A 24394-nucleotide genomic window follows, 5' to 3' on the forward strand; every position below is an offset into this window, starting at 1 on the left:
TTCCCAGGTGGGTCAGTGACCTCTTGCTAGGAGACCACTGAACCAGTATCTATAATATTTTGTGTTCCAAACCAAGACTTCAGAATGTGCTTTCTCATGGCAATAAAGTTATAAAATGGTCACCTATAATTTTCCTGACAGAGGAGGTCCTCATAAAGTCCTTGAGCTTTTTAAGACTTTACCAACTTTGGCTATAGATATAACAGAAACAATCTGTAAACACTTTTAAAATGCTAATTTTTTCAAGTTTAAGACAATTCTGTATTATATAATAGTATACAGTATGTTCTCACTTTAGATGTGGCCATAAAGGAAAAATGGCTATTAGATGAAAATAGAAATTGTGTCTGATAATTAACAGAACAAAAGTCCATCGCAGCAGTAAAAATTAAATTTGCTTTTAATACCATTTTACAAATTGTTTCTATCTTGTCTATAATTTCAGTTAGTTAAAACTACATTAAGGACTTTATGAACACCATCCCCCAAAGTATTCAAGATACATTATGGACTTTTTGGACTTGTCCAGAACCTGAACGCCATTTACAACACTGAGTTGTAAACAAAACAAAATAAATAACTCACAAATGCACTTTTAGAATATAACCTATTTGAAAGCAGGAGACTGCCTGTATTTAAAAATTAAATCTTATTTAACAAATACTCTCAAGAGGGCCCTCAATGCTATACTGAATGTGCTGAAGGCAATGTTTTTCTGTGATTATATGTTCTCACCAGGCATTATGATGATAAAATTATCTGCCAGAATCCGTGGAGCTAGCTAGCACTAACTTATATACTGATTTTGCACTGAAAATTATTTCTTGGGCTCTGATTAGATGGACAATTCTAAGGAAAGGTTTTTCTAATTTCTATCACTTTTACTTGGGCCCTGAGCTTTTCTATTAAAATGGTACATGAAATATTTCAACATTATACATATTCCTAGAATAATTAAATTTATAGTGATTACAAAGCTAGGCATATAATGCCTCCAAAAGAGATACAGTTCAAAGCAGAGCAAACAGTAAAATCTGTAGATCCTTCCATTTGACTTCTGGAAGGAAACCAAGTGATTTCCTGGCTTGGACCCTTCTTTCCTTAAAAAAAGATCTATGGAGGACCGTTTCCTTTCTTTCTTTGTAAATCTTGTGTGCATTTGGGAGAGAAGGGGATAACAGCATATCAAAGTGGTTACAAAGCATTATTCCTTCCAAATAACATCCAATAACAAAGATCTCATTTTCTCATAAATGTTTGACTGAAATAGTTACTTTCACTGAATGACATTTAGGACACAAAGTCACAGAATGGGCATCCCAGTAGATCTCCTATGAATGACATTCTCACCAAGCTATTTGAAGAGCCCTACTTTCCCTTTCCAACTCTTATCCCTATATCATTCTACATAAGTAGAAACAGAGTACTCAATAAATGGTATTGAGTAACCAGTTAGAAACAGAGTACTCAATAAATGGTATTGAGTAACCAGTAATACTCACTGAAACTTAAAACACCTTCTTTAATCCAAAAATTTCAAAAAGAGTCATACAGAAAAGTATCACAAATTTACATAAAAAGAAGCTGAGGCATGAGAAACAACAATAGGTTATTTCTCTGTAAAGCAGGTCATATGGTGAGACAAGGGACTTTGACTTCCAGTCCCTTAAACTAAGCAGACACAGTCTGAAAGTCTAACTATATCTATACTGAATTTATAAGGATCAAAAAAGGAATGAAGGGTAAATACAAAATAATCTTTTTGTAAACAATTCTTAGATTATACCCAATGCAGAATGTTTAATGAAGCAGTTGAGTCACAGCTCTTAAGACACAAAACAATATTATAACTCAAAGTCAAATATGTACTCATTGGCCAGATATATTCGTCGGAATATAAGAGCTGCCAATGCCAAAGTCAAGATGACAATCAGAACCGCGGATCCGCCATGATCGGTGTGGTTGTCTCTTGGCTGCTGGCCCTGGATCACATCTGGGGAAGTAGACGACCTTCTTTGACTCTGCTGCTGGGCTCGGCGTTGTCGAGGGCTCATGGAGGTATTCTTAACTACAGGCTGAGCAGGTTGTTGAAGAGATGCTGCTGAGGGGTTCTGGGCTCCATACTAGGAAATTTTAGGAAACTTTGTTTGAAACTGGCAAAGAAAACTTGTATATATACCTGTTATCTATTCAAGAGTACAAAGAATCTCAGAGCACTAGAATATGACTAAAGGCAAAACTACCCAGAATGATCTGAATGCTGTAACTACTCATTCTCCCAAATAAGCCAACAACACAACTTATTCTGAGAATGCATCAAGCAGAGGAGGACTTTATCAGGAACAAACAAGATGAGGACAGAGTTCAGCCATCTGCTCTAGAGATGGCTTTCTACTCTCCCTTCAGGTGTAACTCCAGCAATATCTGTTAAACATCCAGGCCCCTCACTTCCTGCAGGAGAGCCAAGGAAAGAAGCAATCTGATTTCTTTTCAGCTTGAAAGTTTGCCAAACTAAATGGCAAGGAGTTTCACTCTCAACAGTGAGTGCTGACCTCTCATGAACCAGGTCTCTTCCAACATTATCTAACTGCATCAACATGCTGCCACCAACAATCATACAGCATAGGGAAGAATTTCAAACCATACGTTCTCCACAGCAGTACAGTTATAAAAATTAGATGTGGTTTCCAAGCCACGATTATCTTTTCTTTTAACTCCTGCCAAATGAATTAAGCCCAAGTCTAGAAGAACCTTTTACTGTCTATTTGAATTGTGTTACTTTATGTTTGTAAAGCATACTTTGGCACACTAGTTGGCCCCACAAAGCACAAGATACCAACTGCTTTCTATTCTTACAATGACTGCTTGGTCAAGGATAACCACAATGTGGTACCACGTGATTCAAAATCTTAAATACGGTTTATAGATAAGAAAGCTCTACAAAAATACGAATTCCAGATAAACCATAAGTGACTCTTAATCTCACAAAACAAACTGAGGGTTGCTGGAGGGAAGGGGGGTTGGGAGAGGGGGGGTGGGGTTATGGACATTGGGGAGGGTATGTGCTATGGTGAGTGCTGTGAAGTGTGTAAACCTGGCGATTCACAGACCTGTACCCCTGGGGAAAAAATATATGTTTATAAAAAATAAAATAAAAAAAAATACGAATTCCATTTTATTTATATAGACCCCTTAACTCTACCTCTAATAACCTGATGGCCTTTAATTCTTTTACTGAAAACACCTTGAGCTGGTTATATTAGTGCCAATACCCTTTCAAATAAAAAATAAGAATGCATGTTTTCGTCAGAACAACTTTAAAAAGTGAGTAAATATAAAACATTTAAACTACTTTCCGTTAGAGAAAATTTGACTATCTAGAAGGGGAAAAAAATCAAATAATGTAATTCAAATAATTTTTTTAAAAGATTTTATTATTTATTGGAGAGAGAGAAAGTACAAGCAGGCGGGGACAGGGAGAAGGAGAAGCAGATTCCCCACTGAGCAGGAAGCCTAACACAGAGCCTCAATACCAGTACCCTGAGATCTGACCTGAGCCGAAGATAGCGCCTTACCCAACTGAGCCACCCAGGCGCCCCTCAAAGTTTAAAAAAAGGAAGAGGATGGGCTTTGTCCTGGCAACAGCTATAAACATTAGGGAAGAAACTGCTGATCTAAGTTACCTACAGAAGAAATTGCACTTTATGGGGCACCTGGGTGGCTCAGTGGGTTAAGCCGCTGCCTTCGGCTCGGGTCATGATCTCAGGGTCCTGGGATCGAGCCCCGTGTCGGGCTCTCTGCTCAGCGGGGAGCCTGCTTCCTCCTCTCTCTCTGCCTGCCTCTCTGCCTGCTTTGTGATCTCTCTCTGTCAAATAAATAAACTCTTTAAAAAAAAAAAAAAAGAAGAAATTGCACTTTAAATCTGATATTCATTTCAACACTAAAATGTGTGAGTAATCTGAGTTTCTTAAAACTGTCCTTTGGAAGTACTCAAATGTAGTGACCCATAAAAACAGAGATAAAAAAGGAACTACTGACTTTAAGTAAAAGTCAATGCCGATACTGAATTAGAGCTGCGTGAACTTGGGACTTCAAAGTCCAAGACTGCCAGCAACACGGAGCTCTGAAGGGAGCAGATCCACACAGCAGCAGCATTTTAGGAGGTCTCACACGGTCACAGACATGATACGGGATCTTAATAAGCACTCACTGGGAAGAGCTGAATTCTATAGCAGCTGATACAGCAACATTCCATTTGAAATCTCCCATTCTTCTAACTGCTTTGCCAAGAAACCAGAAGTGTCTGATTCAGCAAAAGTGCTAAAGGCTTACAGGGAAGGCTCTTAAGGCAAAACATGAAGGTGCTCTAAGTCCAGGAACCAGCACAAGAGATTGATTCTATTTTAGATTTTATTTTATATGTGTTATTTTCTCCATTAGTTTGAGGGGAGAATACAATGCCCATATGCGTGACTAAAACGGGGAGCCTTCGCGTTATTCGGCTGGCTCTGTCACTTTGGAGATGCAGGACCTTGAGCAAATTACTCAGCCTGAGAGTCAGCTCCTTCATCTGTATGGCAAGGATAATACCCAATTCTGTAGGGTAAGGATTAAAAGGAGTAACGATATAAGGTGCTTAGGGCACGCAACTGTTGATTAAATGCTAGTCATTATTAATACTGTTACTCTTAATATGCCCCTTTGGAGACACTACATTTAGGTTTTGTTTTTTGTGTTTTTTTAAGATTTTATTTATTTATTTGAGAGAGTGAGAGAGAGCATGAGAGGGAGAAGGTCAGAGGGAGAAGCAGACTCCCCATGGAGCTGGGAGCCCGATGTGGGACTCGATCCTGGGGACTCCGGGATCATGACCTGAGCTGAAGGCAGTCACTCAACCAACTGAGCCACCCAGGTGCCCCTGGTTTTGTTATTGTTTTTTTAAGATTTATTTATTTATTTGAGAGAGAGAGAGTGCATGCAGACGCAGGGTGGAGGGGCAGAGGGAGAGAATCCCAAGCAGACTCTGGCTGAGCTCTGGGGGCCCATTCTTACGACCCTGAGGTCAGGACCTGAGCAGAAACCCAGAGTCCACTGCTTAACCCACTGTGCCACCCAGGCACACCACAGATTAAGATTTTTAAAAAGTCATTACTTAGGAGAGTTCTGCAGACCCCTGTTGGTATGATTAATACATTTTAGGGGCACCTGGGTGGCTCAGGCAGTTGAGGGGCTAACTCTTGGTTGCAGTTTAGCTCATAATCTCAGGGTCTGAGATCCACCAACCCAACGGGCTCTGACCTTAGGGAGGAGTCTGCTTCAGATTCTCTGCCTTTCCCTCTCTCTATCCCTCCCCCACCACTCCCCTCATGCATACCCACTCCCTCTCTCTAAAATAAATGAAATCTTTCAAAAAAAAATTTTAGAACAATCCATTAAAACATTGACTTTAGATGATATTTTAGTACATGCACTTAATGGAAATACTTTATAGACATACTGCTTTAATTAGATTCCCATATTTAGGATCCTTCTGGCTATATTACTATTACTGACTAGCGCTGAGACACCATAAAATTCTAAAATTTTTCCCATTTAAAACAATCCCCCCAAAAAACCAATCCCATCAAGGGAAAATGATAACACCCGAAGGTTACAGACCCAGAGGAAGCTAGATTGCTTGGACTTTAAGGACTAATTGGACAAAATTTTGGCAGTTCAGATGAAGTTGGCTTTAGCATTTTCAAAACGCTGTGTACAATTGGTGGTAGAACTTCTAAATTTTTGCTGTTGACCTAAACTTGTCCAAATATACCTATCACTGAATAAAGACTTAAGTCATACCAGTTTCTGTTTCCTTAGTTAAGATGAAGTGACCATTTGGGGGAAGGTAGAAGTATATGACGTGTATTTAACTGAATTAATTTAAAAAACCATCAATCACAAATAATTCCCTTGTAATACATAAATGTTTCTATAATGATCTAGAATAACCAGCATCTGTGGAGAAGTTTTGTGTTTGCTTTTTAATACAAAATGGAATGGCTTATTCAGAACTTCAATACCTAGGAAGAGGGAAAAAAATCTGACAGACTGGAATAACATAAAACTACCATCAGTAATTTCCTCAATTCTACACAGCTAAAAAAATCTGCATCAAGAATCAACAGATGGCCTGATATTATCTGCTGTATTTAGACTTTGGGCAATCTCTCGCCCCCTCAAGGCTAAAAAAACATAGCTTATCTGGGATTTGATGTATAACATTTTAGTGAATTTATATTACACTTGCATGTAAAGCAGCCACCCCTAGCCAAAACCAAGTTTCAATTACGTCCATGGTGATCAAATTATATAATTATACTCTGAGATAATCTGTATGTGAATGTAACTAAAAGCTTAACATGCAACTATAGCAATTGATTACTTCTCAGTGTTTTAACCAGAATTGGTATCAGTAACCTGTATCTATGAAAAAGAATTCTAAGTTTTATGTACTTTAATATCAAAATGCACACCTGAAACTAGTATAACACTGTACATCAACTATACTGCAATAATAAACACTAAAACAAAAATCAAATCAAACCAAATCAAAATGGAAAATATCACTGTAATAATATTGGTTGTGCAATGTAATTTACTTAAACTTCTTAATTTCTTTGCCTGTATTTCTAGTATTTTTTTAAAAGTGCCAATCCTAAGATTCATTTATTCAATCAACAAATACGTATTGACCCACCAATTATATACAAGGCACAAGGCCAGGCACTGGGATACAGTGCAGTAAAAAGAGAGCTCTGAGCCTCAAGAAACTAACATTCTGGGAAGACAGACAATAAATAATAATAAAATAAATTACAAGTAGAATAAGTATAACTGCAGTATACGAAATACAATATAACTTGACACAGATATAAGAGACTGAAGACAGATTTAAACACACCATAAATACCAGGAAACTGTCCTTTTAGATGAGAAAAGATAACCACCCTTCCCTCTCTGAAATGAGATGGTTCCATTTTTAACTAAAAACTAAAAGTAGGAGCGCCTGGGGGGCTCAGTGGGTTAAGCCTCTGCCTTCGGCTCAGGTCATGATCTCAGGGTCCTGGGATGGAGCCCCACATCAGGCTCTCTGCTCAGCGGGGAGCCTTTTCCCCCATCCCCGCCTGCCTCTCTGCCTACTTGTGATCTCTCTCTGTCAAATAAATAAATACAATCTTTAAAAAAAAAAAAAAAACTAAACTAAAAGTAATCTCAATTTTTTAATACTTCAAAATTAATTTATAATATCCCTCTGCAATTCGTAATTACATGGGGATCATGTAAAAATGATTTAACTCTCAGCATCCGCTTTTTCCTCATACCCCCTCATCTCCAGTCCTCCAAGTACTTCCTCCCGTGCACCTCTCCCCTTCTCTCTCCAACCTACTTCTCTCTGCCCATCTCACTCTCTGAAAAGGAGAGAACAGCCACTCAAGACCATTCAGTCCCACATTATACTAACTTATTCCTGGGGAAAAGGCAAATTTGTATTTGCCAGCTTCTATTTCAATTTTCCTGACCCTTTAAAATACTCTCTAAAACTGTAGAGGGGAAAAAAAGATGTAGCTACTCAACCAAACAATGTTACCAAAAAGGTATTTCTTTTAATATATGTAAAGAAAATCAATATTTTTCCCCCATAATCCTACTTATTTAGCAACTATCCAGTCAAATTTTCTTAATCAATCTCTGATGACCTATACCCACCAATATCTGGATAATAGGTCAGGGCAGAACTAACAAGACACATAGTATTCATTTAACCTTTCATTCAACAATTATTTACTGGGCACTTAACTACGTGCAAGGCAGCACTGTCCAACATAACTTTCTGAGATGATAATGTCTGATACCTATGCTGTCCAATATGGCAGCCACCAGCCACAGGTGGCTACTGATTACTTGAAATGTGTTACTGTGACTGAGGAACTGAATTTTAAATTAATTCTGAATAATTTAAATATAAATTTAAATAGCTACATGTGGCTAGTGGCTACAGTACTGGGCAGAGCAGGTCTGAGGCAAATCTTTGGCTCTAGTCCTTTATTAACTGAGAGTTAATGCAGCTTAACAAACCTGCTAAAGAAACAGTGCCTATTTAGAAAGTGGCTAATGGGGTGCCTGGGTGGCTCAGGGGGTTAAAGCCTCTGCCTTCACTCCAGGTCATGATCCCAGGGATCCTGGGATAAAGCCCCGCACCGGGCTCTCTGCTGGGCGGGGAGCCTGCTTCCTCCTCTCTCTCCGCCTGCTTCTCTGCCTACTTGTGATCTCTGTCAAATGAATAAATAAAATCTTAAAAAAAAAAGGGGGGGGGGCTAATGTATGTATATTTTGTTTTATTCAAAGTGTAGTGCTATACTGTGACTAACTTTTCAGAGAAATCACAGAATTCCAGAGAGATGACAGGACCTAAAAATTATTTAGCCCAACCTCATTTAATAAGAAAAAAGACCCCAAAAGTATGAATAATTTGCTTAAGATAATCTGACTCATTAGAGGGAGAGGTGGTCAGGAGAATCAAAATATTCAGGTATTTCATCTAGAAGTCTCCTCCTATTGCAAATAATAATGATACAGACATATATATATTTAAAAGAGAAGAGCCATACCGAGGTACTGGCCGTAGCACCCTGGAATGTTGTAGGTATATCATCCTGTAAATCATTCAGTGAAAAAGAGTGGTTTAAGTCCGGGTCAGCAATAGTCTTTCCAGATGAATTGACTTCTGCCTATAAAAAAGGTATACCCAAGAGCAATGTTAGACCAGGAAACCTACAGAATAAGCCACACCTACTAATCCTCTGTTGGACTTATTTTAATTGCTAATTTAATATCAACTATCAATCAGTTAAACCTCAAGCACTCCTGTGTCTGAGACTGTGCTAGGTATTTCAGGAAGAAGCACAGACAAAACCTGTTCTCAAAGGAGCTGTTACTTGGTGAAAGACAAAACTAACACCCCTGGTTCATAATCCACAATTCCAAATTAAGTTGTTTGCAACTTCCAGGTGAAGTCTGACATGTGAGGTTATTTTTATCCCACATTACTGTAGACATTCCCAGGTTTGCTGAGGGAATGTTAATAGATTTGATTATGGGGTACTGCCCCAGATCCCACTGCAGGTACTAAAATATGATGTATGTTTGGTATTTTCTAAAATCCGAAATTCTGATGTACAAAATACATCTGGCTCTATGATTTTCAGAAAAGCAATTTAAGTACAGAAGGAATCCTCAGAAGGAAGAAAATAACCAACACTTATTAAGCACCTCCTCTTCTAGCCAACACAATGAACAGAAGGAAAAATTTCTTTCAAGAACCAGATATGAAAGGACAGACGGGATGTAAGAGAGGCGAATAGGGAGTAAGCAGCATGCTACCTGATGCAGATTGACATTTTTTAATAGGGCTAATTAAAATCCAGAAGCAATTCTATGTTTGAGTAAAACATATGTAGAAAAAAAGGACATAAGGGAGATATACCAAAATATTCACAGCAGTTATTTCTTGGGGATGGGTTTATATATAATTGTTATTTTCTTCTAAATTACTCTATCTTCTAAATAATAGTTAAAATTTATTAAGTATCAGGGCCAGTTCTAAATACAATACACTTATGTGAGTACTATATTAAGTGAGTATTGTATCTCTTAATCCTTATAAAAATCCTACAAGTAGCATCATTATTTACAGATAAGAAAAAGGTACAGAGTGGCCAAGTAACATGTCTGATATCCAATACCAATAAAGAGCAAATCTAGGATCCAAACCCCAGCACTGTGGACCAGAGTCCAAGCCCTTCACCACTGTGCTGGACTCCTTTGTGAATGTATATTATTAGTTTTGGAATAAGAAAAACTTATTTGTAAAACATTATTGCAACAGAACTATATTGCTTTACTTTCTATCCAGAATTTGGCAGTAAATAAAAGGGTCACATAGTTAGAATTTGTTCACGAATTTAGAGTACCTTAAAACTGATTTGTCTAGCTAGTTCCTTGGCTTCTTGGTCAGCTTGGCTTGAATCACTTCCAGATTTTAAAGGCAACAGGACATCCTTCATGGCACAGCCACATCCCTCACAACAGAAATCTTGTGATCTGGTAGGAAATAATTTTTTTGATGGGTATAAATCAAATACCTGAATGTCAATTCAAGATACTCAAATATTCAATAATTCAATTTAAAATAAAAGAACGCTGAATAATTCCATATCATATTCATCTACATACATACTTCTATAGTTATGGCACTATTACAGTTCTGAGACAAATACATAAGTTAGGTTGGTGTTAAAAAAATTTTTTTAAAAAACTCATGTTGGGGCGCCTGGCTGGCTCAGTCAGAAAAGCATGCAACTCTTGATTTCAGGGTCATGAGTTCAAGCCTCATGGTGGATGTGGAGATTACTTAAATAAATAAAACTTTCAAAAAAACAAAATCAAACAACAAAAACTCATGTCAGTTATATCTCAATTTTTTAAAAATCTAAAGTTAAAAAAATAAAATCCAGGGCTTAGCTTCCACTTTTTTTCCAACATACTATCTAAAGAAAACTAAGCTTTAGAGCTATACAACAAAATATATACGATGTCTAACTACACTGTCCTCACGATTACATGTAACAAAACTATGTTAAGCCTGTGGAAAAAAGTCCATTATAAAATTTGAATTATATTTTAGCTGAAACATACATAAAACAGTAAAGAAGCCACCAAAAATAGAATTTACAGATATTTCTAGGGAAAAAATTCACAAACCCTATTCAACTAAATAGCAGTATAACTTATGCTAAGTGAAATAGGTCAGAGAAAGACAAATACCATATGATTCTACCCATATGTAGAATGTAAGAAACAAAACAAACAAGTGAGGGGCGGGGAAGAGAGAGAAGAGAACCACAAAACACACTCTTAACTATGGAGAACAAACTGAGGGTTACCAGAGGGGAGGCAAGGTGTGTGTGGTGGAGGGAGAGCCGGTGGAGGGTCGGGGGTGCAGTTAAACAGGTGATGGGGATCAAGGAGGGCACTTGTGATGAGCCCTGGGTGTTGGACACAAGTGATAAATCACTAAATTCTACACCTGAAACTAATATTGCACTGTATGTCAAGTAGCTGGAATTTAAACAAAAACTTGGAAAAACACAAAAATAAAAAAATAAATAGCAGTATAACTTGAAAGACAACTCGTATAAAATCTAAAGACTCTGAAATGTATCACTCATTATATTAAGTAGACTCAAGATAAATCTGTTAATTAGACTACTTCCCAAGATTAATTTATTTTTCTATGTTTTCATTTTCCCCTTTGTATTTCAGAGATAGCCAAAAGTGCCCTAAGGTCCACAAGAGTGCTAAGGATTTATATGACTGGAAGTAAATATGTATAATATACAGAAGTATATATGGTTACATTGCTGAACTTTTTATAAAACTGTTTAATTGGATTCCCATTTCAACATAATAGAAGCCTTTGGTCTTTAAGAACAAGTTGTTTAAATTTATTAAACAACTTCATGTGAACAAAATATATGTAAAAGTATTGTTAACTTAGTACTTGGTGCTGAATATCTGTGTTTCACCAGAAGCAGCACAGCTGTCCATATGCTTTTAAGAGTCAGCTGTATCCAAATTATTTGCATTAAAGTGTGTCCACTCTTAACTGAGAAGCCAGATGAAACTTAAAGGGGAAGGTTAATTTTTAATATATTAGGTTATCCACAAGGACAATATGCTACCATGGACTAATGCAAAACCATGTTTTTAAAAAGCCTCTATCATAGACTAAGAACCTAGAGTATATACACTGGGACGTCTAGAACAAAAAAACAAAAGTTCTTTTTTTCCTTGTACATGAAATGAACTGAATAAAAGTATCAAGACAGAAAGCCAACCAAGAAAATCAAATAGAAACAAATGCTATATATTCAAGTACATATAATTTGTGAATAACAGCTGCTGTAAGGTATATCCCCAGAACCTAGAAATAAGGTTTAAAAAGAAAAGCTGTTGATGAAATCCAAGAGTCTATCAAACCTTTCAGACACTAAAATCTGGTTGATTTAACAAATATCTACATAGGACATATTCTGGGCAGTGGAAGGGTAAGATATACTATAATTTAATTAACATAATACGTCTGAGAAGTGGTAGACAGCAGAGTCCAAAGCAGGAAAATGATCGAGATCAAGAATTACAGAAGTAAGTGACTTTAAATACTCTTCCTCCTCACCTCACTGCACTTTTGGAATCTTTAACATTTGTTGAGGGTTGGGTCTAGTATTCTAGGATTGGAAAGTACCTTGGTAGGATTTCTTATAAGGTCTCTTTGCTATGCACACTGATTAAAAAATAAACTGGGTTAGAAGTTGTTCTTTAAAAAAAAAAAGAGAGAGAGACAGAAAGAATTAGTTTTGGGGCGCCTGGGTGGCTCATTGGGTTAAAGCCTCTGTCTTCGGCTCAGGTCATGATCCCAGGGTCCTGGGATCAAGCCCCACATGGGGCTCTCTGCTCAGAGGGGATCCTGCTTCCTCCTCTCTCTCTCTGCCTGCCTCTCTGCCTACTTGTGATCTCTCTCTCTGTCAAATAAATAATTAAAATCTAAAAAAAAAAAAAAAAAAGAAAGAATTAGTTTTTGCACTACTCAAAGGAGAGGCTACTCTGAATCTGATGACTAATCTAGGTTATACAGATGGAACGCATCTGAAAAAAATGAGAAGGAAAGACCACTAGGAAGCCATAATTTAATAAAGAAAATCTCCTTTACTTTATTCAGGATTATTTATTGAGCATTTGCTTTGAGCCTAATACTGTAAGATGCTAAGATAAAAGTGGACTCCCTCCCTACCCTCAAGAAGTTTTTAATCTTATGGAAAGCTACATATAAACAATTATGTTGATTTTTTTGTGTTTTTCTTCCCATCTGTAATTCTGCCCAAGTAGAGACAAATGATCAGAACTGTTTTCTAGGAAAAGGTATCTCCCACTGCAGGCTGATATTACCAACTACTTTCTAAAACTAGACAGCATGAAATCAATTCTTTAGACTCTGGTCACCCCTGAGTAGTAAACTGCTACAAATGAAATCCTAAAACAGCAAAACTAGACTAGACCCTGAAACCAAGGTAACTCACAAAGTAAGAAACTGAGCGTATCCCCTATCAGCCATTACCCAGAATAATATTTAAATCTTAACAAAGAATGAAATGCAAAACTTACTTTTTGGCAAGTGCTCTTCTTTCCTCTGGTGTATAATCTAGAGAACCTATGGCTCCCTCTCCTTTTGTTGGCATAAACCCAATGATGGCTAGTAATGCTGTTCTTACTGGAATAAAAAGTAAACAACAATCTAAGTTGTTTTGTAAAAGGAACTGGGCTTACTCTGGAAAGAGAAAAAAGACACATAGGCTTTCACTGAAGAGGTACAGGTAGGGTGGTTGTATTAAAATGATGGCAAAAATAAGACACGGAAAGAATTTTTATTCTTTATTCAGTAACAGCAAATTATCCAAAACAGCTTTCAGTCTCAAGAGGGTGTTAAAATTTATACTTATGAATTGATTAGAGTTGTAGATTTATATTCACTTTAAATTAATACTTACTACTCCATGAAGGCTGCCAAGTTTCAGGATGATGTCCTGAGATGCTCAAACAGATTTTCTTGCCTACTTCAAATCGTCCATTAGCCTTAGGAATAAACAAGACATTTTAAAAACTATGTATGTATTTAATGTTTTATACTTTGTAAGCACAAATATATTTATATTATAAATAAATAATTTTAAAAGAAAACTTGAAAAGAATATAATCTTCAATGGGATACAGATTTTTGTCCTCTTATAGACACTCTACAAATACTTGTAAAACAATAAAAGCTGTTTTTAGAAGTTGTAGCACCTTTCTGAAATCTAAGTAATTGATGTATCATGATGTCCTGATGTCCTCCTCTGAGTATAGTACTGAGCTAGGCTCTGTGAGGGGTCTAAAAGAGAAGACAGGCAGAGGCTAGGAAAACCTAAGGACCTGGTGTCACCTAACTAGACAGTGGTGCAGGTGGCTCTGAGACAACAGTGATTCTCATAAGGATGATGCAATTTCATATTGTCTTATGAAATTGTTGAATTCAATTGTTGAATTGAATACAAAACAGCTTAAAGAGGTAGGAGAGATACAGAAAGACTTTTGTGTTTTGTTTTGTTTTGCTTTTTTCATGGTTAGAGGATAATTAGACCTACCTGCAAATTAAAGGAAAGGAGGGAAGGAGAGCTTAATAAAGGAGGAATTTACTCCGAATGAACAACACTCCAGGAAAAATTAGAGAAAATTGGACCAACAGTTTTCCTTCACAAGGAGCTGAAATATGTGAAGACAGAAATTCTAAGATATAAATGGTAATAATAAACTAACATTTATTGAGGACCTTGTGACAGTTCTTATTTTCAGAGCTGTACGTAAAAATGAGAAAACTGAAGAAAAGAGTATAAGAAAGATGAGAAGTTGAAGGTGAAGATGTGATTAAGAGATATAATAACATTAACTACCCTTTCCTGAGTACTTACCAAGTGCCAGACACTGCCTAGCACTTTGTATCCCCTAATTCATTGAATCCTATCAACCACACTATGGTAACTGTACATTCATTAGCATCAATAATTCCTCAGAATTATTTTTTGGGGGAAAAGAACTGTACTATCAAGTTCTGGTCCCCAAAGACAAAATTATAACAATGTTCTGCTTTACTTCTTAATGAAAATGAGTCTGCTAACCATGCTTTGCTGTCACCATGAAGAGGTAAATCACAAGCATTCCAAAAAGCCAAGAATTCTTACCGTTAAAAGAATAATGCTTGGTGGTTTCATGGGATATTCTGGGGGCAGTACTATTCGTCCATGATAAACTCCTCCATCAAAATCAGAATCTGGGGGTCCTCTAACTGTGAAGTGCCATTCAAAAAGGTTATCCTGAATAAAAACAATAACCAGCAAGGAATCATTAACATTAAAACATTTAATCATCTTTATTAATGAGTACCAGAAATATTCCTGGGTGAGAAAAATTAAATGTTTCACATTATTATTAGAATAGTTTCTAATGCACAAAATATCTCAAGTATAAAAGTTATAAATCAAAGCTATTTAATCTAGCATTCATGTCCCACGAGAACTAAATCTTTTTTTAATCTTTTTTAAACAAATGCATTTAAAAACAGCTGAGCAATATTATATATTCATAAACTAGATTACAGATTTAATTAAACTAAATGACTCCTTTAATAATCAAATAATTGCTATAAATGTGGATTATTTTGACGAACTTCAAAAAATTATCCCTCATAGATGCTTAAGAGCATATTTATTTATAAATAGTCGGTAATGTTAATAAATATGCTATCATCATCTTAGGGTCCCTGAGTACTTTATAGTTTACAGTGTGCAAAATATTTGCACATATTTTATTATATTTTATTTTCACTATTATCATGGAAGCCAGACTGAGCACATTTAAATACCCTCCTTCTACAAATGAGAAGACTGAAAGGAGATAGAGATGTTTGTGCAAGAAGCCCAGACTAGCTGCAAGGGTCCCTTCAAACCATAAAGGGGTCTTCCAAACCATAAAGAGTTTGGGTTTCTTTTCATTACCCTCTCCCTTCCCCATACTCAAAACCTAAAACCAATTTAGCATCCGAGATCATTTTTTTTTTTTTTCGAGATCATTTTACAGAGACTAGAAATTTGCTCCTACTATGTCGGATTCTGAATGGCTAATGAAATAAATACTAAGAAAATGCAGGGAGTAAAACATACCAATAAACCATAACAAACACATCTGTAATGACTCAAAGCAATGAAAAAAAATCTTAAGGAATTCATTTAAAATATTAAAGTATTAAAATCCATATGTAAAAGATGGAAACTAACCTCTAATGGCTGTGCATGGTAATGATCTGTTGGATCTTTCAATTCTGCCGCTTCTTTCATTAAACGCTTAACAGCTAAAATAAATTCACAAGATAGAGACATTTAAAATATACTTTTCCAAGAGATTAGCAGAGATTAACAAACCTAATGAAAAAGTTCCTATTTCAGTAAAAAAATGTGTAGAGGACTAGCTCAACTGAGTATGGTAAAAGTTTAATTATGAGATAACAGTATTAATTAGAAAAGGGAAGGACATGGTAGCTAGGCATTAGAAGAATTATATATTAAATTAAATATTTAGGGCACTATTATTTTTATTTAATAAATACTTACATATGCTTCATATATGCTAGCACTCAAACATTAACTCATATAATCTTCAAAACAATGCTATGAGATAGGTACCATTTTTATTCCCATCTTCCAGACAAAGAAACTGAAAACATGGAGAGATTATGTAACTTGTTCAAGGTCACACAACTAGTAAATGACAGCTGGGATTCTAACACAGGTAATCTAACTCTTATCTTGTTAAAATGCCTATATTAACAAAAATGTGCCTTCTGGAATTCATGCTCATGAACAGTAGACACCGCCCCCACCACCACATCCTCCACCTCTTGGGAATTTCCACCCACTTTCATGCATTAATATAAATGGGTTTCCCCAGAGGTCACTGAATCTCCCTAGTTCTGATTCTTTTTTTTTTTTTTCTTTTCTTCTTTTTTTTTTTTTTTCTTTTCTTCTTTTTTTTTTTTTGGTAGGTCCCATGCCCAGTGTGGGGCTTGAGCTCACAACCCTGAGATCAAGAGTCTCAAGCTTTACTGACTGACTCAACCAGGTGCCCCTTGAATTCCTTTTTGAAATGACTCTTCAGCTTAATTAAAACTGCCAATCCACAGACCCCATAATTTTCTATGTCCACTTACATCTATATTCACTTCCCTCTTCATCCACACATATGGCTCGTAGGAGTTTTTTCATAATCCCCTAAGAAAATGCAATTCTAGCTGACCCAACCCAACAATGCTCTTATTTGGTATCTATACCCAAACAGCTGAACGTTACTGAAAGGAGGGGTGGGGAGCGGGAGTCACAGAGGCAGGCACATTGATGCCCTTACAGAGTTATTATCAACAACCTCCAGTGGGACACATGCTACCTAATGTCTTGAATTTCTCTGGTAAGCCCACCAGCCCACTCCAACTAGCACCCCAAGACTATTTCACACCTGTTTACTCATCTTATTCCTCTTCCACCTCTTGGAGTTAATGGCACAGCCTTTTACTTCCACAATAAATGACTGTTGGCAGCCTATCACAACCTACAATCCCATCTGTATCCGTACCCTCTTTCCTTCCCAGCTATCAAAGGTCAATCCTTTGATCCCAGCCCCTCTCACCTCAAGTTTTAGGTGCTAAAAAAAAGTCAGGATACTGGTGTAGGAGAGCAAAGCCAGGGAAAAACCGGGTAGCCCAGGCTCCCCAAAACTCTGCTTAAAAACCAACTGATGTAGTTCAATATGTGCTTTAAGAAAAGTATGTACCAGGTAGGCACCTAACCTGAGAGCAGACAAAAGAGAAAAGGGGTCACGTACAGATCTGAAAGAAAGACAGTAGGAATTATGCATGGGTATGAAAAGGCAGAGGAAACAATAAAAGTAAAATATATGGAAGTACACATTGGAATGTCATGGGGAAAGAGGTTAACTGAGAACACCTGCCACACACATACAACCAAACAGTTCAGTATGTATCAGGACTTCTGCATAAAATTTCATATTTTTTTGAAAGATTTTATTTCTTTGATAGAGAGAGCACAAGCAGGGGGAGTGGCAGGCAGAGGGCAAAGGAAAAGCAGGGTCCCCACAGAGTAGGGGGAGCCCGATGTAGGACTCGATCCCAGGACCACAGGATCATGACCCGAGCTGAAGGCAGTTGCTTAACCAACTGAACCACCCAGGCACTCCCAAAATTTCATATTAATCAAGAGTTCCTAAGTGGGGGAAAAAGTTAAGTCACTATCCTATTCCATAATTACTAATTCTTTTCCATCTCCTGCACTGAACTAGGTCCCTATAAGCACAGACTTTTTTCACTTGATCAAAGTATTTGAACATCAAATATTTATTGAGTATATACTAGATATTACACTACGACCAAAATAAAATATAGTTTTGGTTACCAAGGAGCTTGTAGTCGTGGGACAGGTGGTGGGGGAAATCAAAGAAATGAACAAAAGCCTTGTATCTAGAACATGATGGGGGGGCTGTGTCTCAATATGTACCCATATGTTTCTTTTTAATTTATTTATTCATTTGAGAGAGAGATTACGAGAACATGAGCAGGGGGGAGGGCCCGAGGGAGGAAGAGAAGCAGACTTGCACCAAGCGGGGAGCCCAATGCAGGGCTCAATCCCAGGAACCCAGGATCATGACCTGAGCCGAAGGCAGATACTTAACTGAGCCACCCAGGCACCCCTACCTAAATGTTTCTTATCAAGCAACTGTCATGCTCCTCCGCTTGCAATGCTGATCCCAGTCCCACTCCCTGTCTCACTTAGATGGGCTTTAAGGAACTTCCTCAGGAAGGTCTCCCTGACACCTTCCCTTGTGCATGCTGAGGAATGACTAGAGATTCCCACCTGGACAGACAAAAATTTCTAAGGCATCCTGGAGGAGAGTGGAGACCAGAAATACTCTCCAAGTTATTCTAATGGTCAGTCAGGTTTGGAAGCCACTACCCTAGAAACTAGATTGAGTCCCCTAAAGTTCATCTCACTTGTAATTACTTAACACCAGTCTTTCCTGCTAAACAATTTACTCACTGCAGGCTCCTCGGGGCTTAGCACACAGTAAGCACTCAAATATTAGCTTACCTGAATTTTCCTATTATCCCTCCAAAAATCTCTTTCCAAACATCTGATTAAAGGCAATGGTTTTCAAACTTATTTGACAATAAGATAAAATCCTTCGTTTGAAAAAAAGTTTAATGAGAACCTCTATATGTTCCGTGGGACCCTACGATAGACTAGGTTGAAGGGAGTAAACAGCTTGAAGGCCCATCCATGCTGGCTTCTTCAACCAGAACAGCTCCCTTAGAACAAAGATGGAAAAACCCCGATGTAAAGCCACACAAAAATATCATTCTTTCAAATCAGTATTATTAGATATAAATAAAATCATGGAAGCTGTTATGAAGGTAATTTGGCTGCTGTCAGCAATCAAAGATGCCATAGAGATTTTTTTCCCTTCATTCCTCATTAGCTGGCTGAATAATTAAGCTGAAGAACAGATTTTATGTCATTCCATCCCCTTACCACATTTTCTCTACCTCTTTCCCACTCAGCTCAGTTCAATAGAAGAGAAGAAAATAAACACCCAACAGTACCTAGATATTACGAGAGATGTAAGAAAGGGTCAGAATTGATTTAAGAATGTATTTGGAGGGGGGGAGAATGTATTTAAAGGAACATACCATGTGAGAGCTAAAGCCATGTAGCCAAACAGAGGTAATATTAGTCTAGTGTTCTCATGATCTTTTTTTTCTGAAATTACATATATTATAAACGCCTTAGTGCAAAAAAAATATAGACTCTGAATTAGGCTGCATTAAACTTCTAGCTCTGACATATTGTAGCTCTAAATCCTTAAATAAATCACTTAATTTTATTCTTCTTCAATGTTTGTACCTTTCAAATGGGAGTCAATAATTTCTTCATATAATTCTCCTTTCCTTCCTCTCCTCCCCTCCCCCCATCACAAGTTATTAAGGTCAGAAATAGATTGGGATATAAGGTTCTTCTTTGGTTCAAAATCAGGCCGTAAACATATGTAGTTGGCTTCATGGCATGGCTCTCTGGTTCCCAAGCAGAAATATTAATTCCATGGAATAGCCAAGTTTCAAAATACTGCCTGGCAACTGGGGCTAGTGCATAGTCTGCCACTCCTGATAGTCTCCATCCCTAGCTATCACATTGTCAGGAAGCTTTTTCGGATCAGCTCCTCTCTTATCGCTTTGCTCGGTTATTCAAGGAATTCTTCTACCATGGTGAGATAAGATGTGCCAGGGCAGGGAAAGAAGTGGGGAGCACCTGCATGCCTGCTCTTGTTCTTTCTTATGGAGGCCATATGATCTCTCTAGATCCAGGCTCTAGGCTCTAATGGGCCCAGGCATTAGCAATCTTCCCATGCCCAGGCTCTACCTCTCTAGGCTTATGTTGGGCTTTGGAGACAAAGCTCTAGCTAAAGAGATCTTTTACAGGTCACTGTCTCTCATGTGTCTACTTTCTCTTGGAAAACAAGTATCTTAATATAATCAACCTCCAAAGCATACATAAAATGCAGGAGGCAGGCATACTGAGGATATGAACGCAGTGTCTGCTCCCCAAGTGCCTCTTCCTGCTCCCATAGTGAAAGCACTTAAGTAAATGTTTAAGGACTAGTGTTTCTGCCCAGAAAGAGCCTGCAAAGGTACCCATTCAACAACATCTAAAGAATGTCTCAGTGATGGAGACAGAAGAATAACCAAGACCTGCTTCTTGCCTTCAAAAAACTCATAGTGAGAAAGACATGAAAACAATTCCAATACAAACACTGACTAAGGGAGCACCTGGGTGGCTCAGTGGGTTAAAGCCTCTGCCTTCGGCTCAGGTCATGATCCCAGGGTCCTGGGATCGAGCCCCATATCGGGCTTCTCTGCTCAACGGGGAGCCTGCTTCTCCCTCTCTCTCTCTGCCTGCCTCTCTGCCTACTTGTGATTTCTGTCAAGTGAATGAATAAAATCTTTAAAAAAAAAAAAAAAACACTGACTAAGTGTGTACAAATACAGGGACTACCTTATAGTCTACCTAATAGTCTGCCCAGGGTAGCGGAACAAGGCTGAACCTTAAAGAAACATGAAGAATGGGAATTTCCAATGGATTAAAGGGAAGCCTTTGCAAGCAGAGGTTCCAACAGGGATCAAGGCATACAGGTGAGAAGAGTGGCTCCATATGGACAGTCACTTGCGGCAAGATGGATACATGGCAAAAATACAAAGGAGATGGGGGTGGGGGAGAAAAGCAGCACAGTTGTGGGAAACTAGGTTGGTAAGAAAGGCAAACAAAGATCCAATCATGAGCAGCCCTGTAGGCTAAGCTAAACACTTTACTCTGAACTTTACCTACAGCTATTAGAAAGCTACTGAAAATCTTTCAATTTGAGGAGTGATCAAATCAGTTTTGCTTTATTTTATTTTATTTTACTGGATCTGGAGACAACAGTGGCCGAATAAATAAATACTTGTTTGCGTGGACTGGTGCCTGTGTGTGTGCATGTGTGTGCACGTGTGTGTGTTCGTTCCAGGCTAGGGGGTGGAGTAAAGACACAGACCAAGAGAGCAAAGATGGTTCCCACAAGTGCCTAGTTGCTGTCAATCCCTGGAATAAGGGATGAGGTGCAAGTTTGGGGTACGAGAGTAAATTGATGAGTTTGGGTTTTTTATTACCTCATAGTGGTTTTTTTCAGTCTGTGCGAAATCTGGGTGAAGATGTTAAATCACCAGTAATTCACATTAAGGGCATGGATCGGTCATGCCCAAGTTTCTGGTGGAGATAGTGGATGCCTTTGCACCAATCTCATATGCACCAATCACCTGCTAAACACACCCACAGGCCTGTCTGAAGAAAGCTCCCACAGAACGTTCTTTATACCTAGATCTCCCTACTTTGTACTAAGAGACCCTACTACCTTGGCCAGAGCAGACCCAAAAAGGGATCGGGGAGCTTGATGCATAGCAACTATTGACAGGCTAAGTCAGAGGCTTAGGAGGTGGCTCCATACAGAGCTCTGCCCATAACCACAAGTCCATTCCAGAAAAATTACAAAGAAATAAGTTTTCCTAATTACAAAGTGAACAAATTACTATCCACATGCTAGAGCACTGGCCCTGAACCAGTTATGTGTATCCTCTTAATTGTACGATCTGTACCTCTAAGACAACTGCACATTACAGAGAAAAGGTTCTGTACCTTCCATTGTGCAGTGCTTTTAAACACTTTTTTTCACATAGGCATTACTCTAAAAATATCACAGGACTGAGAATAAAACAAAGGAAGGAAGCTTCACCATGCCTCCTAGCATTTCTAGTAAGTGCCATATATCATCTAATTCACCTTCACCATGAACTCCAAATGATCCACACAGCAACAACAAAAAAAGATCTTAAAAAATAATTTAGTGTAGAACAGCAATACCACTTTGAGGAAATGATACCAAAAAGAGGAAGCAATTTATAATACAGAGGCATGTCAACCAAAGCTCAGCCAGCTGACAGATCATATACTTTGGAAGTGTACAAAATTCTGGAGAATTTTTGAAAGCTTTTCATAACCTCAGGTATGAGAACCTATCAAACCTGAGCAATGTGCTCTAACAACAGTGTTGTCTTGGGACCCACCAAGTCGCCATTCTAAACTGCACTATTACTTATATTTCCATTATTCTCGGGATATTCCACTAAGGTCCTCAGCTGTCCGAAGGAACTTGGTACCATGTGACCAAGGAGTCACCATACATTTTTAGCCACGTAGTTTTATTTAAATCTATGACAATCTAAACAGTTTAAGCATTCTACCATCTAACCTTAAAACTAAGGTTTTCTTTCCCTTTCTCTTTTAAATTCCTTTCTTCCCCAGGTGTTCAGAAGAGATGGGAGGGGTGTGGGTTGGGGGGGGGGGTCCTTAACCCACTGAAATTGAATTGTATAAATGCATTTCTTGGAAAGCCCACAGCTTTCACCAGATTTTTAAAAGGAGTCTATGGACCACCCCCCCCCCTGCACAAATGTTATGACCCATTCTACACACTTCTTCACCTAAGATGTGTTCTTCACCTAAAAACACATCTCAGCCCGACCACACTCAAGCTCACAATGCTCTGTTCAATCAATATCCTCGGACTTTTCTGGAGTTTCTACATATTAAGTATTTTCTTAATAAAAAATTCACAATGTCAGCTCTTTTCATAAGGATGCTAATCTTGCTGATTCCTGCTGAAAGGATGCTTTCTTGGAAGGAAAAAATAAGCAGCAGCAATATTTGGTCAAACCATCACGAATATTCTAGGATTATCATTTAGAGCTGAACTGTGGAGCTTCTCCCTCCTGACAAATTTATCAAGGTACAGATAGAATAGAATAAATACCACTTACGGACCCTAGTGATCCATTTCCAGCCTGCCTTAATATGGGAGAGCTGCTGACTTTTCTTGCATCTTTATACAGCACCAGAAAAGAACTTGAAGCTAGGACTGTTCGGGCTATTCTGTGAATGAAGCAGGGGCACGAAATGCAGGAAGTCTCTATGACTGAACATAGACATATATCATGTCAGCCGTCATGGCAAAAATCATGGTTTCCTCTAAAGGACACGGCCCATCTAACTAGTTTTCTTAGCTCTTTGGTTCGTTGGTTTAGTACAGAATCTTTCCTCTAGGTCTGTAGTTCCATTCGCCCCAAATGTTGCAAATGGGATATTTAAACAACCAAATCCTCACATGCAAGTGAGTCAAACAGCTAATAAAAGTCCGGTGGCAGCGACGAAGGGATAACGACGGTCTGGGCTTAGGTACCGCAAGGGACTGTGAACTATTACCCACCGACATCACCTTTACACCTGTTCTCAGGGATGAGTTCAGGACCCAGCACTACGCGCCCAACATGAGGAAAGGGAAAGTCCGGGTGCTGCGGGGAACTGGCGGGTACCCACGACTGGCGGCGGGTGCCCGCCCGGCCGCCCTGCGGCCTGCACCATCCCGGCAGGCGGCGGTCTCGCGTAGAACGCGAAACCCCGAAGCGGAGCCGCGAGTGGCGGCGGACGCGAGGGAACCGCAGCGCCGGGCCCGGGAGCCCAGGGTCAGTGCGCCCTCCCCGGCCCACCCGGCGCCGCCGCCCGCCGCCTCCGGTCCCGCTCACCTGGACTCTTGAGGTTGTAGCGGGTCTCCATGGCGGTTCGCTGTCCCGGCTACGGCCTCCCGGCCCGCCGCCTCCACCTTTCCGCGCCGCTGCTGCCCGGGTGTCAGCGCGGCTCGGGCCGATTGGGCCAAGCCGACGGAGCCTCCGCAGACGCCGCCCAGCCCGGGCCCCGACTGCAGGCGGGAGGTGTGTGGGGGTGTGAGCGTGCGGGCGGGGCGCGGGCTTCGCGATGGCGCCGCCTCCTCCGCGGCTCCCCCCCGCCTCCCTGAGGGCCCGGCAGGCGCCGGCGCCGGCGGGGGCGTCGCTGAACCGGGCGCCGGGCCTGGAGGTCAGCCTCCTCCTCTGGCCACGGGCCCAACCCCGCCACGGTCGCCGGGTGTGCGTCACCCGCCCTCGCCCGGGTTTTGTGAAGTTGCCCTGACGTGGCGGTCGCTTCGTGGCAGTCGGTCGGCCCTGGCGCGGGTCACTGCGCGATCG

The 24394-nt window shown here is 39.2% G+C and overlaps 1 protein-coding gene across 2 annotated transcripts; it reads right to left on the reverse strand.

Moving 5' to 3' along the window:
* Positions 1 to 1502: 1502 nt before the first annotated feature.
* Positions 1503 to 24157, reverse strand: UBE2J1 (ubiquitin conjugating enzyme E2 J1). Of its 2 annotated transcripts, none has more exons than XM_032858104.1 (8): positions 23918 to 24157; positions 15966 to 16039; positions 14874 to 15005; positions 13647 to 13731; positions 13264 to 13369; positions 10014 to 10143; positions 8652 to 8771; positions 1503 to 2123 (listed from the first exon to the last, which is right to left on the reverse strand). In XM_032858104.1, the coding sequence occupies exons 1-8, from the start codon at positions 23946 to 23948 to the stop codon at positions 1845 to 1847; spliced, it is 957 nt and encodes a 318-aa protein (XP_032713995.1). In that variant the 5' UTR covers positions 23949 to 24157; the 3' UTR covers positions 1503 to 1844. The 2 variants fall into 2 exon arrangements, with proteins under 2 accessions (XP_032713995.1, XP_032713996.1); XM_032858105.1 differs by lacking the exon at positions 23918 to 24157 and adding an exon at positions 23156 to 23176.
* Between the last annotated feature and the right edge of the window lie 237 nt (positions 24158 to 24394).

Source organism: Lontra canadensis, unplaced genomic scaffold (genome assembly GCF_010015895.1).
Source record: "Lontra canadensis isolate GAN:19392208 unplaced genomic scaffold, GSC_riverotter_1.0 scaffold14, whole genome shotgun sequence".
Lineage (NCBI taxonomy): Eukaryota > Metazoa > Chordata > Mammalia > Carnivora > Mustelidae > Lontra > Lontra canadensis.